Raw genomic sequence first — 19,508 nt, 5'->3', positions numbered from 1 at the left:
CATGTCCTGTGTGTCCTGACACCTTTCTATCATAGCCAGCAGTGGTCAGGGGTCAGCATGGGCGCTCTGACCTCTCTGTGACTACTCCCCCCATACACAGCGAGCTGCCATGTCCTGTGTGTCCTGACACCTTTCTATCATAGCCAGCAGTGGTCAGCATGGGCGCTCTTACCCCTCTGTGACTACACCCCCTATACACAGCGAGCTGCCATGTCCTGTGTCCTGACACCATTCTATCATAGCCAGCAGTGGTCAGGGGTCAGCATGGGCGCTCTGACCCCTCTGTGACTACACCCCCCATACACAGCGAGCTGCCATGTCCTGTGTCCTGACACCTTTCTATCATAGCCAGCAGTGGTCAGGGGTCAGCATGGGAGCTCTGACCCCTCTGTGACTACACCCCCCATACACAGCGAGCTGCCATGTCCTGTGTGTCCTGACACCTTTCTATCATAGCCAGCAGTGGTCAGGGGTCTGCATGGGCGCTCTGACCCCTCTGTGACTACACCCCCCATACACAGCGAGCTGCCATGTCCTGTGTGTCCTGACACCTTTCTATCATAGCCAGCAGTGGTCAGGGGTCAGCATGGGTGCTCTGACCCCTCTGTGACAACACCCCCCCATACACAGCGAGCTGCCATGTCCTGTGTGTCCTGACACCTTTCTATCATAGCCAGCAGTGGTCAGGGGTCAGCATGGGTGCTCTAACCCCTCTGTGACTACACCCCCCATACACAGCGAGCTGCCATGTCCTGTGTGTCCTGACACCTTTCTACCATAGCCAGCAGTGGTCAGTGGTCAGCATGGGGGCTCTGACCTCTCTGTGACTACACCCCCATGCACAGCGAGCTGCCATGTCCTGTGTGTCCTGACACCTTTCTATCATAGCCAGCAGTGGTCAGGGGTCAGCATGGGTGCTTTGACCCCTCTGTGACTACACCCCCCCATACACAGCGAGCTGCCATGTCCTGTGTGTCCTGACACCTTTCTATCATAGCCAGCAGGGGTCAGGGGTCAGCAGGGGTGCTCTGACCTCTCTGTGACTACACCCCCCATACACAGCGAGCTGCCATGTCCTGTGTGTCCTGACACCTTTCTATCATAGCCAGCAGTGGTCAGGGGTCAGCATGGGTGCTCTGACCTCTCTGTGACAACACCCCCCATACAGAGTGAGTTGCCATGTACTGTGTGTCCTGATCCCTATCTATCATAGCCAGAAGTGGTCAGGTGTCAGCATGGGCGCTCTGACCTCTCTGTGATTACACCCCCTATACACAGCGAGCTGCCATGTCCTGTGTCCTGACACCTTTCTATCATAGCCAGCAGTGGTCAGGGGTCAGCATGGGTGCTCTGACCCCTCTGTGACTACACCCCCATACACAGTGAGCTGCCATGTCCTGTGTGTCCTGACAACTTTCTATCATAGCCAGCAGTGGTCAGGGGTCAGCATGGACGCTCTGACACCTCTGTGACTACACCCCCATACACAGCGAGCTGCCATGTCCTGTGTGTCCTGACACCTTTCTATCATAGCCAGCAGTGGTCAGGGGTCAGCATGTCTGCTCTGACCTCTCTGTGACTACACCCCCATACACAGCGAGCTGCCATGTCCTGTTTGTCCTGACACCTTTCTATCATAGTCAGCAGTGGTCAGGGGTCAGCATGGGTGATCTGACCCCTCTGTGACTACACCCCCCATACACAGCGAGCTGCCATGTCCTGTGTGTCCTGACACCTTTCTATCATAGCCAGCAGTGGTCAGGGGTCAGCATGGGCGCTCTGACCCCTCTGTGACTACACCCCCCATACACAGCGAGCTGCCATGTCCTGTGTGTCCTGACACCTTTCTATCATAGCCAGCAGTGGTCAGGGGTCAGCATGGGCGCTCTGACCTCTCTGTGACTACACCCCCCCATACACAGCGAGCTGCCATGTCCTGTGTGTCCTGACACCTTTCTATCATAGCCAGCAGTGGTCAGGGCTGCACTAGGTGCATTGTGAATGCATCAAAGGGATAAAGTGAAACCACCAAGGCGGTTCCCTCATCCTCACCCTGTGTTACCTATAGATTTGGGCAACTGGCAATGAGATGAGATGAGATGAATTGTTGGGACCCTCCATCCGAGATATGTCAGAAGTCCCAAATAACGTGATAACATTATGGCTGATGGGTTTTGTAAAGACGCAGAGATGGTAACACTTAGGCTTAGTCCTCTGTATTAGCCATCTATAAATGGCACAGGGGACAGGTGGTAGAATCCTCTTAGCCCCCGATGTGCTGCAGCAGCACTAGACCAGGCGTCATGGGTACAGTAACACCCGTAGAGAGGACAATAATGCTTCTATTAATAACCCGCTGCTTGCGTTGGCGGCTGCTCTTCTTCTAATTTGGGGAGACAGGTAGAGGCTTGATCTGGTCAGATAATCCCCCGTCCTGCTTCCTCCCTCTCTATGAGGAGTATTATAGATTACCCGTCTCCTGCGTACATGGACCTGGAGGTGTGATGGGAGAATCCTGGCTCCTCCTCTGCTCTATCAGCGCCATGATCCGAGGTGCTAGGTACTGGAAAAATACATCCACCTAGTACTTATACCTAACCTTGTAGCATAACCTCCCATAACCCAGAATCCTCAGCAGCTCTCCCCGGCTATGCTGCAGGACTTAGTACATGGGAGAGATACAGCGCTGTAATAACATCACTTGTGCCCGAGAGGCGACTAAATGAGACGGCAGAGGTATAGAGGGTCATACAGGAGATACCGTGCAGAATAATGTGATTGTGTAATACACGTGATACATCATACTGTGCGATGCACGTGGTACCGCACGATTCGATGTGATAGAGAACGATGCATGTGATACAGTACGACACAATGTGATAGTACAATATGATGTGATACAGTATGATATATGAATACGATACTGTATCACGTGTATGACACTAAGGTATGATGTGATACAGTACAATACAAGCTATACAGCACGCTATATGAAAACGATACTGTATCACTTGTATCGCATTGTATGACACTAAGGATCGATGTGATACTGTCATATAACGCAATACAGATTATAACCAGGGATCACCAGGCTCCTGTTTCCAACCTGAAATGGACATTTCACCAACATCTCCCCCCATAACGGAGATCAGAAGTAAAGGGAAGCGGGTAAGAACAGAACAGATCCCCACCTCAGGTCAGTGACATTTACACATCTACTCACCTGTCAGGTCAGTGCCCTCAGGAAAGATCAGAAGCTGGAGGGGCTCCTTAATGTCACAGAAATAATCCAGCATGGCCTCAAAGTGACTCTTGTCTTCTTCCCATTTCCTGCGGATAAAGATGAAGGCGGCGACCTGCATGGCCCAACCTAAAAGATGGTGAAGAGGGACAAGATCAGGGACAGCCTGGACCCCAAACCTGCAGAACATGTCGTCTGTATGTACAATACAACAGTATAAATACTACTAAGGCTAAATTCACACTGCCGTTGCCCGCCCGTACCGTACCGTAGCGGGCAACGGCAGTGTACGGGGAGAGGAGGAGGAGGTGAGCGCAGCTCACCCCCGCCCCTCTCCATAGCGATACATGGCGCACGGCGCCGTATTACGGGAAAAGATAGGACAGGTCCTATCTTTCTCCCGGGTACGGTGCCGCACATGTGCGGCGCCGTACCGCTCCCGTAGGGTGCCATGCGCCCATAGGAGTGTATGGGGGACGTATATCGGCCGTATATACGTCGGCCGTATATACGTCCCCCATACGTTCGTGTGAATGTAGCCTAAGACAGCAAGAGGATAACACCACCGCCATATACTCCTACAAAGAGAGAGTAGGTATATTCCTGTACATAGGGGGCAGTATTATAGTAGTTATATTCCTGTACATAGGGGGCAGTATTATAGTAGTTATATTCTTGTACATAGAGGGCAGTATTATAGTAGTTATATTCCTGTACATAGGGGGCAGTATTATAGTAGTTATATTCCTGTACATAGGGGGCAGTATTATAGTAGTTATATTCCTGTACATAGGGGGCAGTATTATAGTAGTTATATTCCTGTACATAGGGGGCAGTATTATAGTAGTTATATTCCTGTACATAGAGGGCAGTATTATAGTAGTTATATTCCTGTACATAGAGGGCAGTATTATAGTAGTTATATTCTTGTACATAGGGGGCAGTATTATAGTAGTTATATTCCTGTACATAGGGGGCAGTATTATAGTAGTTATATTCCTGTACATAGGGGGCAGTATTATAGTAGTTATATTCTTGTACATAGGGGGCAGTATTATAGTAGTTATATTCCTGTACATAGGGGGCAGTATTATAGTAGTAATATTCCTGTACATAGGGGGCAGTATTATAGTAGTAATATTCCTGTACATAGGGGCAGTATTATAGTAGTTATATTCCTGTACATAGGAGGCAGTATTATAGTAGTTATATTCTTGTACATAGGGGGCAGTATTATAGTAGTTATATTCTTGTACATAGGGGGCAGTATTAAAGTAGTTATATTCCTGTACATAGGGGGCAGTATTATAGTAGTTATATTCTTGTACATAGGGGGCAGTATTATAGTAGTTATATTCTTGTACATAGGGGGCAGTATTATAGTAGTAATATTCCTGTACATAGGGGGCAGTATTATAGTAGTAATATTACTGTACATAGGGGGCAGTATTATAGTAGTAATATTCCTGTACATAGGGGGCAGTATTATAGTAGTAATATTCCTGTACATAGGGGGCAGTATTATAGTAGTTATATTCCTGTACATAGGGGGCAGTATTATAGTAGTTATATTCCTGTACATAGGGGGCAGTATTATAGTAGTTATATTCTTGTACATAGGGGGCAGTATTATAGTAGTTATATTCCTGTACATAGGGGGCAGTATTATAGTAGTTATATTCCTGTACATAGGGGGCAGTATTATAGTAGTTATATTCCTGTACATAGAGGGCAGTATTATAGTAGTTATATTCCTGTACATAGGGGGCAGTATTATAGTAGTTACATTCCTGTACATAGGGGGCAGTATTATAGTAGTTACATTCCTGTACATAGGGGGCAGTATTATAGTAGTTACATTCCTGTACATAGGGGGCAGTATTATAGTAGTTACATTCCTGTACATAGGGGGCAGTATTATAGTAGTTATATTCTTGTACATAGGGGGCAGTATTATAGTAGTTATATTCCTGTACATAGGGAGCAGTATTATAGTAGTTATATTCCTGTACATAGGGGGCAGTATTATAGTAGTTATATTCTTGTACATAGGGGGCAGTATTATAGTAGTTATATTCCTGTACATAGGGGGCAGTGTTATAGTAGTTATATTCTTGTACATAAGGGGCAGTATTATAGTAGTTATATTCTTGTACATAGGGGGCAGTATTATAGTAGTTATATTCTTGTACATAGGGGGCAGTATTATAGTAGTTACATTCCTGTACATAGGGGGCAGTATTATAGTAGTTACATTCCTGTACATAGGGGGCAGTATTATAGTAGTTATATTCTTGTACATAGGGGGCAGTATTATAGTAGTTATATTCTTGTACATAGGGGGCAGTATTATAGTAGTTATATTCTTGTACATAGGAGGCAGTATTATAGTAGTTATATTCTTGTATATAGATAGCAGTATTATAGTAGTTATATTCTTGTACATAGGGGGCAGTATTATAGCAGTTATATTCTTGTACATAGGGGGCAGTATTATAGTAGTTATATTCTTGTACATAGGAGGCAGTATTATAGTAGTTATATTCTTGTACATAGGGGGCAGTATTATAGCAGTTATATTCTTGTACATAGGGGGCAGTATTATAGTAGTTATATTCCTGTACATAGGGGGCAGTATTATAGTAGTTATATTCTTGTACATAGAGGGCAGTATTATAGTAGTTATATTCTTGTACATAGGGGGCAGTATTATAGCAGTTATATTCTTGTACATAGGAGGCAGTATTATAGTAGTTATATTCCTGTACATAGGGGGCAGTATTATAGTAGTTATATTCCTGTACATAGGGGGCAGTATTATAGTAGTTATATTCTTGTACATAGGGGGCAGTATTATAGTAGTTATATTCTTGTACATAGGGAGCAGTATTATAGTAGTTATATTCTTGTACATAGGGGGCAGTATTATAGTAGTTATATTCCTGTACATAGGGGGCAGTATTATAGTAGTTATATTCCTGTACATAGGGGGCAGTATTATAGTAGTTATATTCTTGTACATAGGGGGCAGTATTATAGTAGTTATATTCTTGTACATAGAGGGCAGTATTATAGTAGTTATATTCTTGTACATACGGGGCAGTATTATAGTAGTTATATTCTTGTACATAGGGGGCAGTATTATAGTAGTTATATTCCTGTACATAGGGGGCAGGATTATAGTAGTTATATTCTTGTACATAGGGGGCAGTATTATAGTAGTTATATTCCTGTACACAGGGGGCAGTATTATAGTAGTTATATTCTTGTACATAGGGGGCAGTATTATAGTAGTTATATTCTTGTACATAGGGGCAGTATAATAGTAGTTATATTCTTGTACATAGAGGGCAGTATTATAGTAGTTATATTCTTGTACATAGGGGGCAGTATTATAGTAGTTATATTCCTGTACACAGGGGGCAGTATTATACTACTTCTTTGGATTTTATGGGTTAGTCGAGGATTTAGCAGCTGATAGCAGAAGGTATAATTGCAGGAGGAATGTAATGACCAGAACACGCAGGGCGGCCTCTACCTTATATAGTAACTTTCTGGGATTTCATGAATTCTTCAATTGACCATTAAAGGTAAAATACGTTCCAGCTGTAATCTGGCAGAACCAGCTGCCGGAGTGAAGATTGGGAAGGAAAGGGGAAAATCTGCTGGAATTTTGGCATAAGGAAAACAAACACAACAACGAAAAAAAACAAAAAAACAAAAAGACAAAGAGGAAAACAAGGGAGCGGAGAAGAAGAGGAAAGTGAATGTCTCTTAAAGGGATAAAGCCCTTAGTATCTTCGCTCTCTGCTTTACGACTGCTGTCAGGTTTCTGTACTTGGACACTGTTTGGACACTTCTTTTAAGGCAATGAGGTGCAGCTATATCTCAGCTATACAATATAAAAGTGCACTCAATCAAAGAGAAAATGGTCCCGACTGCTGGATAAAAGTTAACTTAAAGGGATTTTCCAGGGTCATAGTAAAGTGAAGGTCTGCAATATTATAAAATAAAGAGTCCAAGGTATTTAGTACCCCCAGGTTCAGCCCCAGAAGCCAAAAGAACCACAGAAAACAGACCTGGAAGTTCAGTGCTGCCGTTGGCATAGTGGTCAAGCTGTGTTACTGCAGCTTAATAACTTCAACAGGAGCTGAGCTGCAATCCACAGGTGCTACCACTACACAGAGAGCGGAGCTGGACTGATACTGATCAGTTTCTGATGGAAAGGTTATCAATATTGCATTATAAATGATCAATCTTTCTCGTATATTTGTCTTCTGCATAGTAATCCCAAGATCTCCGCTTGCTCTCAGCGAATAGAAACTTCGTGAGCGATCAAAAATTGCTCTGATACAATGTAACAAAGCATAATCCTACATCAGCCGGACTCGAGTGTCTGCAAAGTACATTGTAGTGATCATTCACTGACAGCAAGTAGAGGTGCAGGAGTCTAGTGAGGACAGTGAAAGTTCTGAGCTGTCCTCATAATGAATGGTAATTGTCTTCAGGCGTTGCGGCTCTCGGCCCGTGTCCCCGGAGCGCGGGATCGGAAGCAGAGCCCCGGCTCCTTGCATCCTGTGTTTTCCACATCTGTCACCTGAGTAGAGAATGGATGACAGACCTCGCTGGGCTCCCGGAGCCTGGAGAGGAGCGGATGAGAAAGTCCTGGGATGTCATCAATCTCTGCTCTACACAAGAAGAGACAGCGATGGAGGGGCCAGAGAGCCCCCCGGACTGGTCATACAGGAGGGACCCCGATCCCTATGGCACTGCAGGACATAGCAATGTCTCGTATTCTCCAGATACAATGAAAGGAGCGGCCTGGGGGGCTCACATGGAATAGGGGTCCCGTATATTTACAAGTGTCCCTCACATACACAAATACAAGGATGGAAACAATAACACTGACACCTACCAAACCCCGGGACGGCTTTAAGGCTGGACTTCAGGCAGATTTTTTCCAGCCGGAGGTAACTGTATCTTAATAAGCAATTCCATAAGAACATCCAATCCAGCCGGGTCCGATGGTTCATGATGATAACACTTCTTTCTCCAGGAATGAACCCATCTCCTGTTATGACCACTTTGGCGCCAAATACCAGCTCCAGCAAAGCCTGAAACACAGAGGATAACATGTCATACTCCAGAGCTGCACTCACTATTCTGCTGCTGGTGCAGTCACTGTGTACATACATGACATTACTTATCCTATACTGATCCTGAGTTACATCCTGTATTATACCCCAGAGCTGCACTCACTATTCTGCTGCTGGTGCAGTCACTGTACATACATGACATTACTTATCCTGTACTGATCCTGAGTTACATCCTGTATTATACCCCAGAGCTGCACTCACTATTCTGCTGCTGGTGCAGTCACTGTGTACATACATGACATTACTTATCCTGTACTGATCCTGAGTTACATCCTGTATTATACTCCAGAGCTGCACTCACTATTCTGCTGCTGGTGCAGTTACTGTGTACATACATGACATTACTTATCCTGTACTGATCCTGAGTTACATCCTGTATTATACCCCAGAGCTGCACTCACTATTCTACTGCTGGTGCAGTCACTGTGTACATACATGACATTACTTATCCTGTACTGATCCTGAGTTACATCCTGTATTATACTCCAGAGCTGCACTCACTATTCTGCTGCTGGTGTAGTCACTGTGTACATACATGACATTACTTATCCTGTACTGATCCTGAGTTACATCCTGTATTATACCCCAGAGCTGCACTCACTATTCTGCTGCTGGTGTAGTCACTGTGTACATACATGACATTACTTATCCTGTACTGATCCTGAGTTACATCCTGTATTATACTCCAGAGCTGCACTCACTATTCTGCTGCTGGTGCAGTCACTGTGTACATACATGACATTACTTATCCTGTACTGATCCTGAGTTACATCCTGTATTATACCCCAGAGCTGCACTCACTATTCTGCTGCTGGTGCAGTCACTGTACATACATGACATTACTTATCCTGTACTGATCCTGAGTTACATCCTGTATTATACCCCAGAGCTGCACTCACTATTCTACTGCTGGTGCAGTCACTGTGTACATACATGACATTACTTATCCTGTACTGATCCTGAGTTACATCCTGTATTATACCCCTGAGATGCACTCACTATTCTGCAGCTGGTGCAGTCACTGTGTACATACATGACATTACTTATCCTGTACTGATCCTGAGTTACATCCTGTATTATACCCCAGAGCTGCACTCACTATTCTGCTGCTGGTGCAGTCACTGTGTACATACATGACATTACTTATCCTGTACTGATCCTGAGTTACATCCTGTATTATACCCCAGAGCTGCACTCACTATTCTACTGCTGGTGCAGTCACTGTGTACATACATGACATTACTTATCCTGTACTGATCCTGAGTTACATCCTGTATTATACCCCAGAGCTGCACTCACTATTCTGCTGCTGGTGTAGTCACTGTGTACATACATGACATTACTTATCCTGTACTGATCCTGAGTTACATCCTGTATTATACTCCAGAGCTGCACTCACTATTCTGCTGCTGGTGCAGTCACTGTGTACATACATGACATTACTTATCCTGTACTGATCCTGAGTTACATCCTGTATTATACCCCAGAGCTGCACTCACTATTCTGCTGCTGGTGCAGTCACTGTACATACATGACATTACTTATCCTGTACTGATCCTGAGTTACATCCTGTATTATACCCCAGAGCTGCACTCACTATTCTACTGCTGGTGCAGTCACTGTGTACATACATGACATTACTTATCCTGTACTGATCCTGAGTTACATCCTGTATTATACCCCAGAGCTGCACTCACTATTCTGCTGCTGGTGCAGTCACTGTGTACATACATGACATTACTTATCCTGTACTGATCCTGAGTTACATCCTGTATTATACTCCAGAGCTGCACTCACTATTCTGCTGCTGGTGCAGTCACTGTGTACATACATGACATTACTTATCCTGTACTGATCCTGAGTTTCATCCTGTATTATACCCCAGAGCTGCACTCACTATCTGCTGCTGGTGCAGTCACTGTGTACATACATGACATTACTTATCCTGTACTGATCCTGAGTTACATCCTGTATTATACCCCAGAGCTGCACTCACTATTCTGCTGCTGGTGCAGTCACTGTGTACATACATGACATTCTATGCAGGGTAGAAGACTTACCACTGGGAGGGTCAGCCACGTTGCCACAATACGATCAGTCAGCCACCGATACCAGCTCGGAGACACAAACATCAGAGGCAGGAATGGACCGAGCATGAAAATGCTCCCAAAGAAACTTCCCAGAAACAAAGAGCAGACAAAGTAAACCCCTCTCCATGACACCATGGCTCTGAAAAATAAAAGAAGAGTGAAGTGTTAGGGTAAAGATCCAACAAACTTGACAGGTCACAGCCGCACTCCCCGTCCCCCCCTCCCAGTAGTCACAGTCGCACCCCCCCCCCCAGTAGTCATAGTCGCACTCCCCACCCCCCCAGTAGTCACAGCCGCCCAACACCCCCCCCCCTCAGTAGTCACAGTCGCACTCCCCCCCCCCAGTAGTCACAGCCGCACTCCCCCCCCCCAGTAGTCACAGCCACACCCACCCACCACTGTAGCCCTGTAGCCTCAGCGAGGCCACTGTTTTTAACGGAAGGCAGATCCACAAAACTATCACAGTAAGTCATGTATAAAAGCTATAACACATTGTGCACTTTAAAAGATGATAGGAGATGAAATTCCATTCAAAGATTCCAGCAAATCATCCAAACCTCCTAAGCAGAAACATGTGGTACCAACTCTGAGCTGCTCCCACCCCCCAGTAGTCCAGCAGCTTCCCTTACCTATCCCATATAGTCTGCTGTCATCCTCACTAACCAGAACCATGAGACCCGGGTCACAGGCCCATTTCCCATTCTAGTAAACATTGCCCCTCAGATCCTGGATAGTGAATGTTCTGCAGTCGTCTTTCCCTTCAAGTGCTGCCAGTAACATGCACCAATCAGGCGAGCGTCCAAACCTCAGAAAGCTGGATCCAGAGGCGTATGGAAGCAGATCCAACTACCGCTCCTCCACCCAAAATTACACAATTACATGGATGAGGATGGAAACTGTATTTATTATAGTACTGCTAATTACGGAGTATAACTATAGCCTGAAAAAGGCGGAGAATAGATGGAGAGCGCTCAGTGCAGCCTCCACCCAGCGGTGTCACCTGTGGTCCGCCATGAATCCAGCCGCGTGGCCCGTGGTGCGTCCTTCACCCAGGTGACGTGGCCCACCGTGGGGCCTTCACCCAAGTCAGGCCACATATTCATTTTGATGTTGAGATTCACAAGTTATCCCCAAACTACAGGTTGGAGCACAAAGCTCTGATCATTTGGGGTCCCAGTGGTGGGATATTCTTGGATTATGACAATGGGGTCCATCTTAAAGGAAACCTACCACTACGGATCAACCTATTAAGGTAGATCGAGTGGTAGGTGCATCTAACGTATGTAAGGTTAGATTATGCAAGGTTATTTAAGGTATGCACAGAACTCCGGCTTCACGGACAAGTGCACGCAGCTCCTTGTAGCTGAAGATATCTGGGTAGGAGGATCAAAGAGGCTACTGGGGCATGGAGTAGCTGCACCGTGTAGTCTCAGCTCAGGCTACTCCATGTCCCAGTAGCCTCTTTAGAAAATTTGCATATTACCCTGATTAAAGATTAGGGGAGGAAATCATTAGCCCTAAAAAGGGCTATCCTTACATTCGTTAGATGCACCTACCACCGGATCCATCTTAATAGGTATTGTAGATCCATAGTGGTAGGTTTCCGTTGCTTGAACATGCATTGTGCTCCTCTATGGCACTGACGATAGTGGAGCGCAGTACCCTGCTACTCCCCCAGTGCCACATGCTCTTCCTGCCACTCCATTCATTTGGGGGTACAAGTAGCCTGGTTCTCTTCAGATATAGGGGTCCCACCACTGGGCCGTCTCCAATCAGCAAGTTATCTGTTTATCTCTTGTATCGGAGATAACATTCTGTGACACTGTAACAAACACTTACAAAAACAATGCACTGCAACAATGTATCTGTAAGGAGTCCGGTACTGATTACCCCCTCGCACTATAAAGAATGTTATGCTGGGAGTGGTAGATCTTCAAAAATCATCCCCTAACAACCAGGTTGGAGTTGTAGTACCACAATGCAAAACTAAAGCCCTAACAACTAGGCGGTAAGGGAATGCTGTGAGTTGTAGTCCTGCAATGCAAAACCATGCCCATACATCCAGGCTGTCAGGGCATGCTGAGAGTTATAGTCCAGCAATCACACTCCAACCCACATCAGTCTTTCGTAATCCTTCACCGTCGTCCGCACTTTATAAGATAATAATTATAACGATGGTTATAATGAGCGGAGGATGAATCACCCGCTGCACGTCGCCCGCTCCTATTAGGTAATTACACAGCGACATATAGAATAATGAGATACACAAAGTACAATCACTATAATCTCTGATATGTATAATAACCCCGAGAGATCGTGTCATCGCGTCTAATCTCGCAGCCTCGGGACGTCTTGGCAGAGCTGGAGATTCTGCGCTTTGTACCTGCTGACACTTTTCCAAGTTATCATCTGGGGTGAACAACGAAGATCTCATCATGGGAATCGTGTCCAAGGGATGGTCAGAGGATGGACCCGACGCACCGGATATTACATAACAGTAATGGGTGTAACACACGCCAGGGCTCAACGCCTTACACATGCTGGGAGTTGTAGTCGCAGTAACTGGAATGCAATGGAGAGGAGAGGGGGGGGGGGAATTGTTATATAAAAAACCTGGACAGGTCACGGCTGTGCTAGAAGCTTAACAGGGTGAAAGAATGACGTCTCTTCCCTCAGAACAGTACTTCAGAGCACCAGGTCCAAAGGGGCATGTTCTCACACTGCTGTGCTCTGTGCATTGAGCTGCTCTACAACCTCTGTTCCCCTGCTCTGAGTGACTGTGGTAGTATTTAAAGGACATCTACCACCAGGATTAAGGATTGTAAACCAAGCACACACACACATGCTGGCGTGCGCCTCTCTTCTTTTAGCTTCTCATGCCAAATAAGGTTCTTATAAAAAAAAGGGGATTTAAAAATTATGCAAATGAGCCAGAGGGGCTCCAGGCTACATTGCTTTTAAAGGACATGTACCACCAGGATGATGATTGTAAGCTAAGCACATTGACATACTGGTGTGCGCCCCCTCTGGGAGGATCTTCTCATCTTTTGCCCTTGTTTTTTAAGAAATAAAGGTTTTAATAAATATGCAAATGAGTCTGATCGGCTCCAGGCTCCATAGATGTCAATGGAACATGGAGCCCCTTTATTTCTTAAAAACAAGGGCATAAGAATCTAAAAGAAGAGTGAATCCTGCCAGTGTGAATACACACCAGTATGTCAGTGTGCTTGGCTTACAATCCTAATCCTGGTGGTAGATGTCCTTTAAAAGCAATGTAGCCTGGAGCCCCTCAGTCTCATTTGCATAATTTTAAAGACCTTTATTCTTAAAAACAAATGACAAACCCCCTGGTACACTGAGAGAAGCTACAACCCAGGAATATAAATCCATATATCACAGTCCTGCTGCTACTAACAACATGCACAAAGGTCTGAATACACATCTCTCCAGGGACAATATGTAACACTGGCTGCATTGTCACCCCTGCTGACGAGTTCCCTTTAAGAGTCCTTGCCCTTTTCATTAAGAAATAGTCCCCACTTTGTACCTATATGTCCTACCACATGGAACTGGAAAACGTCCCACCCAGAGTACTCACTGCACGTGTGACCTAGGAGCAGACGTCCTGCCCTGTGACATCTCGTCCTGGCTGCATAAAGCCCCATCAATCATTAACCTGCGTTGCATCCCGTCACTAGGCGCAGAAAATATGGTCCGAGTCCCCAGGACACGACCTCAGTGCAAAGTCTCTTCTGATTATGTTCTATACATAAATGGATCTACAGTAACCTGCTCTGACCACTACACAGAGAAGGGAGCCGTTCCCTGCCCCACTCTCTGTACAGCACAGACCCCATGAATCGGACAAACATGCCCCCCCCGCCCCCCATTCCTCCAGGGAGCTTACAGGGGGTCCTCTTCAGGGCAGCTCTGGGGTCTCCTGAGTGCCCGGTGCTGCCTGCAGCTTCAGACATTGAAAACATTTTTAAATAACTATATAAAACCCCTAAAAGCCTCTAAAATAACCTACCGAAACAACATCTATAACACACACAAATAAACACCCCCTACACACACATTTGGTATTGCCGCCTCTGTGCAGTAAAACAGAACCATTATTGGACCCGCACGGTGAACGCAGTAAAAATTATTAAAAAAAAAATTCCCAAAAAAGGTGGTTTTTCATCAATACCCTTCACACAAAAAAAATGTTCTAAAAAGTGAGCAAGAATGTTCCTTGCCCCCAAATATGACCGGTGAAAAGAACAACTCTTCAAAAATGCCGTCTTTTTTTAAAACTTTAGTCTTTAAATGGCATCTACTATGAGGATGAAAGACTCTATGCAAATGAGCCTGAGGGGCTCCAGGCTCCATTAACACCTATGGAGCCCAGAGCCCCTCAGCCTCATTTGCATACAGTCCGTCATCCTGGTGGTAGATGCCCTTTATAATCAAAACTGGCTGCAGAGGCGAGGGGTTAATAGAAAAGGGGACCCTGGTGGGTCCAGCAGCAGCGCCGTTCACTACCCTGGGACTGGGTCACACAGGTCATACAGCACCCACATGTAACCGGAGGTCACAGATCAGCCCCCCCCCTCCCCCCCTCTTGTGAAAAGGAGAGGGTTTGTCTATATAAAAGCCACTGACCAGTATTACAATAAAGACTAAGGTGCTGTTCACACTGTGAATATTGACACATTTTCTGCTACAAATTCTGCATAAAAAATCCACCTCCTATTCACAAAGTGCAGAGCAGAAGGTTCTATTACCAAGAGAAATCTGCTATGACACAGGAGCCGAAGCTACAGATTCCACTACCGCAACACAGAGCCGCTGCTACCACATCTGTGCCCTGTGCTTACTGGCCAGCCGAGAAGACGCCATCCCCCACAATTAACTTCTTATGGCCCATCCTAAGGATAGCACATCCAGGGACAAACCCTCCTAGCAAATCTATCATCAAAATCCATCACAAAAAAACAGGGACATTACTTATAGATCCAGGCACCGGGACTGTGGTATCTTTTTATATTTGATATCCTTGGTCTCCTTCCTTCTAAAATCAACTTTTACAATTATGCTAATGAGCCACTGGGGTTCTGGGGCATTTTATCAGAGACCCTCCATGCTGTAGCATCACAGGTTGTGACACTGTGTCCCCTACAAAATGTCCCCCTTCACACTGTGGAGGGGAGAAGTGCTCAGTGTAACAGCCTGTGAAGCTTCAGCAAAGAGGGGCTGTGGTAAAACCCACAGGAGCCCTTTTGGTCCATTCCTATAAGTTTTAAAGTTGATTTTAGAGGAAAGAGGCCATGGATAAGAAATATAAGAAGATACCACAGTCCCGGTGCCTGGATCTATGAGTAATGTCCCTGGTTTATCAGGATGGAAAGTTTCCTATAGACACATATTACATACATTGTTTCAGTATGTGAATTGCTTCTCTTCTGGCTCTGAAGAAAAGAAAAACTTTTGCAACTTTCTTAACACATAGTTCAGTAAACACAAGAACTGCGCAAAGACGGACATATTCTTACAGGAGGAACCATAACAGTAACACAATGTATCACCTGACACCAGGAAACAAACATACAACTACTCAAGATTTATCCACCGCATCAATGTCTTACTCATCCTGGCTGCACATACATGACATTACTTACCCCAGAGCTGCACTCACTATTCTGCTGCTGGTGCAGTCACTGTGTACATACCTGACATTACTTATCCTGTACTGATCCTGAGTTACATCCTGTATTATACCCCAGAGCTGCACTCACTATTCTGCTGGTGCAGTCACTGTGTACATACATGACATTACTTATCCTGTACTGATCCTGAGTTACATCCTGTATTATACCCCAGAGCTGCACTCACTATTCTGCTGCTGGTGCAGTCACTGTGTACATACATGACATTACTTATCCTGTACTGATCCTGAGTTACATCCTGTATTATACCCCAGAGCTGCACTCACTATTCTGCTGCTGGTGCAGTCACTGTGTACATACATGACATTACTTATCTTGAATTATAGAGCAAACATGGAGACCCCAACACATCACTGTAGTAGTATACCACCCTTCAATGATGCCTGCAGGGGAGGTTGTATGACGTCACTGTGCGTATACCTGTATATAGGGGCGGTTCTATGACGTCACTGTGCGTATACCTGTATATAGGGGCGGTTCTATGACGTCACTGTGCGTATACCTGTATATAGGGGCGGTTCTATGACGTCACTGTGCGTATACCTGTATATAGGGGCGGTTCTATGACGTCACTGTGCGTATACCTGTATATAGGGGCGGTTCTATGACGTCACTGTGCGTATACCTGTATATAGGGGCGGTTCTATGACGTCACTGTGCGTATACCTGTATATAGGGGCGGTTCTGTGACGTCACTGTGCGTATACCTGTATATAGGGGCGGTTCTGTGACGTCACTGTGCGTATACCTGTATATAGGGGCGGTTCTGTGACGTCACTGTGCGTATACCTGTATATAGGGGCGGTTCTGTGACGTCACTGTGCGTATACCTGTATATAGGGGCGGTTCTGTGACGTCACTGTGCGTATACCTGTATATAGGGGCGGTTATGTGACGTCACTGTGCGTATACCTGTATATAGGGGCGGTTATATGACGTCACTGTGCGTATACCTGTATATAGGGGCGGTTATATGACGTCACTGTGTGCATACCTGTATATAGGGGCGGTTATATGACGTCACTGTGTGTATACCAGTATATAGGGGCAGTTATATGACGTCACTGTGTGTATACCTGTATATAGGGGCGGTTCTATGACATCACTGTGTGTATACCTGTATATAGGGGCGGTTCTATGACATCACTGTGTGTATACCTGTATATAGGGGCAGTTATATGACGTCACTGTGTGTAGTGTATACCTGTATATAGGGGCAGTTATATGACGTCACTGTGTGTATACCTGTATATAGGGGCAGTTATATGACGTCACTGTGTGTAGTGTAAACCTGTATATAGGGGCGGTTATATACTATGTGTAAACCTCTATATTAGGGCAGTTCTCTTCTCTCTGTATACAGACATTCATTATGACACATGTACACATATATATATATACAGTATATACATCTCTGGCGGCAGATACAGATGGATACACAATCTCACATCACAGGAGGTAATGAAGGATCTGGGTCACCTGCCGCTGCTGCCGGTGCGCCCGGGTCGGTATCACTCGGGTGTGCCCCCGCCCTGCCTCCTCCCGCAGCCCGCGGGTGACCCCATCAAGCGCCGCGCTCCGGATAGGAAAGCGTTAACCAGCAGCGCCTCCCTCCTTGCTCCTCCCCCTCAGGCTGGGTGACGTCACCACGGCGCAGGGAATAATACGTCTTGTAGGCCCAAGAAGAGGCAATTGGGGGCGGGGCGTTCGGAGGCGGGAAAACCGTGAGGCGATTGGTCAGGAGGAGGCGGGGCCTGTCACCTCACAGCGAGCGCGCGGCTGGTTACGTCACCGCACACGGTGTGACTAACGGCAACCATGACGTCATGTCGCAAGTTGTGGGCTCGTAGTCGGGTGACGTGTGACGCTATGAATAATAATAATAATAATAACACGGCAGAGTCAGCTGTGGGGTGATAAGAGGTAAATGAAGGAATTTTAATAAAGGGTCAAATAGAATTGGGAATTTTTTTTGGTTTTCCAATCCGAATTTGATTTTGACCTTTGTATCGTAAGTATCATGGACTCCGTATGACCCCCTCCGACCAATTGGGGTTAACTGTGAGTGCCAGGACGTATTCACATGTGCTGTTGCATGTTAAAGGGAACCTATCATCACACAAATCCACTAGTGACAGGTTCCCATACACTCTAGTAACCACCTGACCCCCTTCTATTGGTTATAAATTGTTTCCCAAACATCCCCAGAAAATCATCTTTGTTACCCTGCCTGCCCTACAGTCCAATCCAGCGGAGATTGAGCCGAGCAGGACACGCCCCCTCTGACTCGCTGCTGGATTGGGCTCTGTGCCAGGTAAGATCACAAAGTTGATTTTATGGGGATGTGAGGGAAACTTGGTTGAACTTGATGGACATGTGTCTTTTTTTTCAACCGTGTACACCATGATACATGTGAACACATCCTTAGACTGCATGCACAGTCAGATGTTCAGTTCCACTAAAGTGCAATACCAAGCTCAGCCACTACATGTTGTATGGCGCTGTGAGCAGTGATGGAATGTGAACTGTAGGATTACATGGCATCCATTGATACAAAAGTTTGCCGGCTCTACATGGAGGGTTGTTTTATACAGATATGGGGAGGGCTTGTCTAGCTCATCAGTGGAGGTCGGACCACCCACAACTTTCTCAGGTCATATGACAATTGCAGTCTCTTGATTGCTGGTCAGGAACAGCACCATTCATAATGTGGTGGCTGTGCTGGGTATTGCAGCTCCACACAATTAACTTGAATGAGAATGAGCTGCACCCAGGCTGTGATGTGACCGATGAGCATAACCGAGGTGTCTGCTGAGGTGACGCCTCCAGGTGCAAGGGCATCAGACTGATACCAATCTAATGTTGACTATCCTAAAGATGGGCCATAAGTATTTAAATACTTAAAACATGTGTTCATAAAGGGCCGAAATGCTGCAGAATTGACTCTCCGAAAGCGGAGAATTCTGTGAAATTTTTCACTAGCTGCAGAATGGATGCCCTGGTGAGTGGAGACCTAGCAGCAGAATGGATGCCCTGGTGAGTGGAGACCTAGCAGCAGAATGGATGCCCTGGTGAGTGGAGACCTAGCGGCAGAATGTATGCCCTGGTGAGTGGAGACCTAGCAGCAGAATGGATGCCCTGGTGAGTGGAGACCTAGCGGCAGAATGTATGCCCTGGTGAGTGGAGACCTAGCGGCAGAATGGATGCCCTGGTGAGTGGAGACCTAGCTGCAGAATGGATGCACTGGTGAGTGGAGACCTAGCTGCAGAATGGATGCACTGGTGAGTGGAGACCTAGCAGCAGAATGGAT

General features: G+C 46.0%; 1 protein-coding gene across 2 annotated transcripts in view; it reads right to left on the bottom strand.

Annotated features, from left to right (window-relative positions):
* LCLAT1 (lysocardiolipin acyltransferase 1) overlaps positions 1–17,864 on the bottom strand; it is a 56,070-nt gene extending 38,206 nt beyond the window's left edge. Inside the window, exons 1-4 of one of the 2 annotated variants that reach the window (XM_072139979.1) lie at positions 17,647–17,864; positions 10,458–10,626; positions 8,157–8,355; positions 3,224–3,370 (exon numbers count right to left, since the gene is read on the bottom strand). In XM_072139979.1, the coding sequence (XP_071996080.1) occupies positions 3,224–3,370; positions 8,157–8,355; positions 10,458–10,622 (511 nt within the window). In that variant the 5' untranslated portion in view covers positions 10,623–10,626; positions 17,647–17,864. The remainder of the gene's footprint in view (positions 1–3,223; positions 3,371–8,156; positions 8,356–10,457; positions 10,627–17,646) is intronic. The other variant, XM_072139978.1, reaches the window with a different exon arrangement.
* Between the last annotated feature and the right edge of the window lie 1,644 nt (positions 17,865–19,508).

This window comes from Engystomops pustulosus, chromosome 3, assembly GCF_040894005.1.
Source record: "Engystomops pustulosus chromosome 3, aEngPut4.maternal, whole genome shotgun sequence".
Classification (NCBI taxonomy): domain Eukaryota; kingdom Metazoa; phylum Chordata; class Amphibia; order Anura; family Leptodactylidae; genus Engystomops; species Engystomops pustulosus.
The sequence above is the reverse complement of the archived record's forward strand: the minus strand, read 5'-3'. Positions and strand labels throughout refer to the sequence as shown.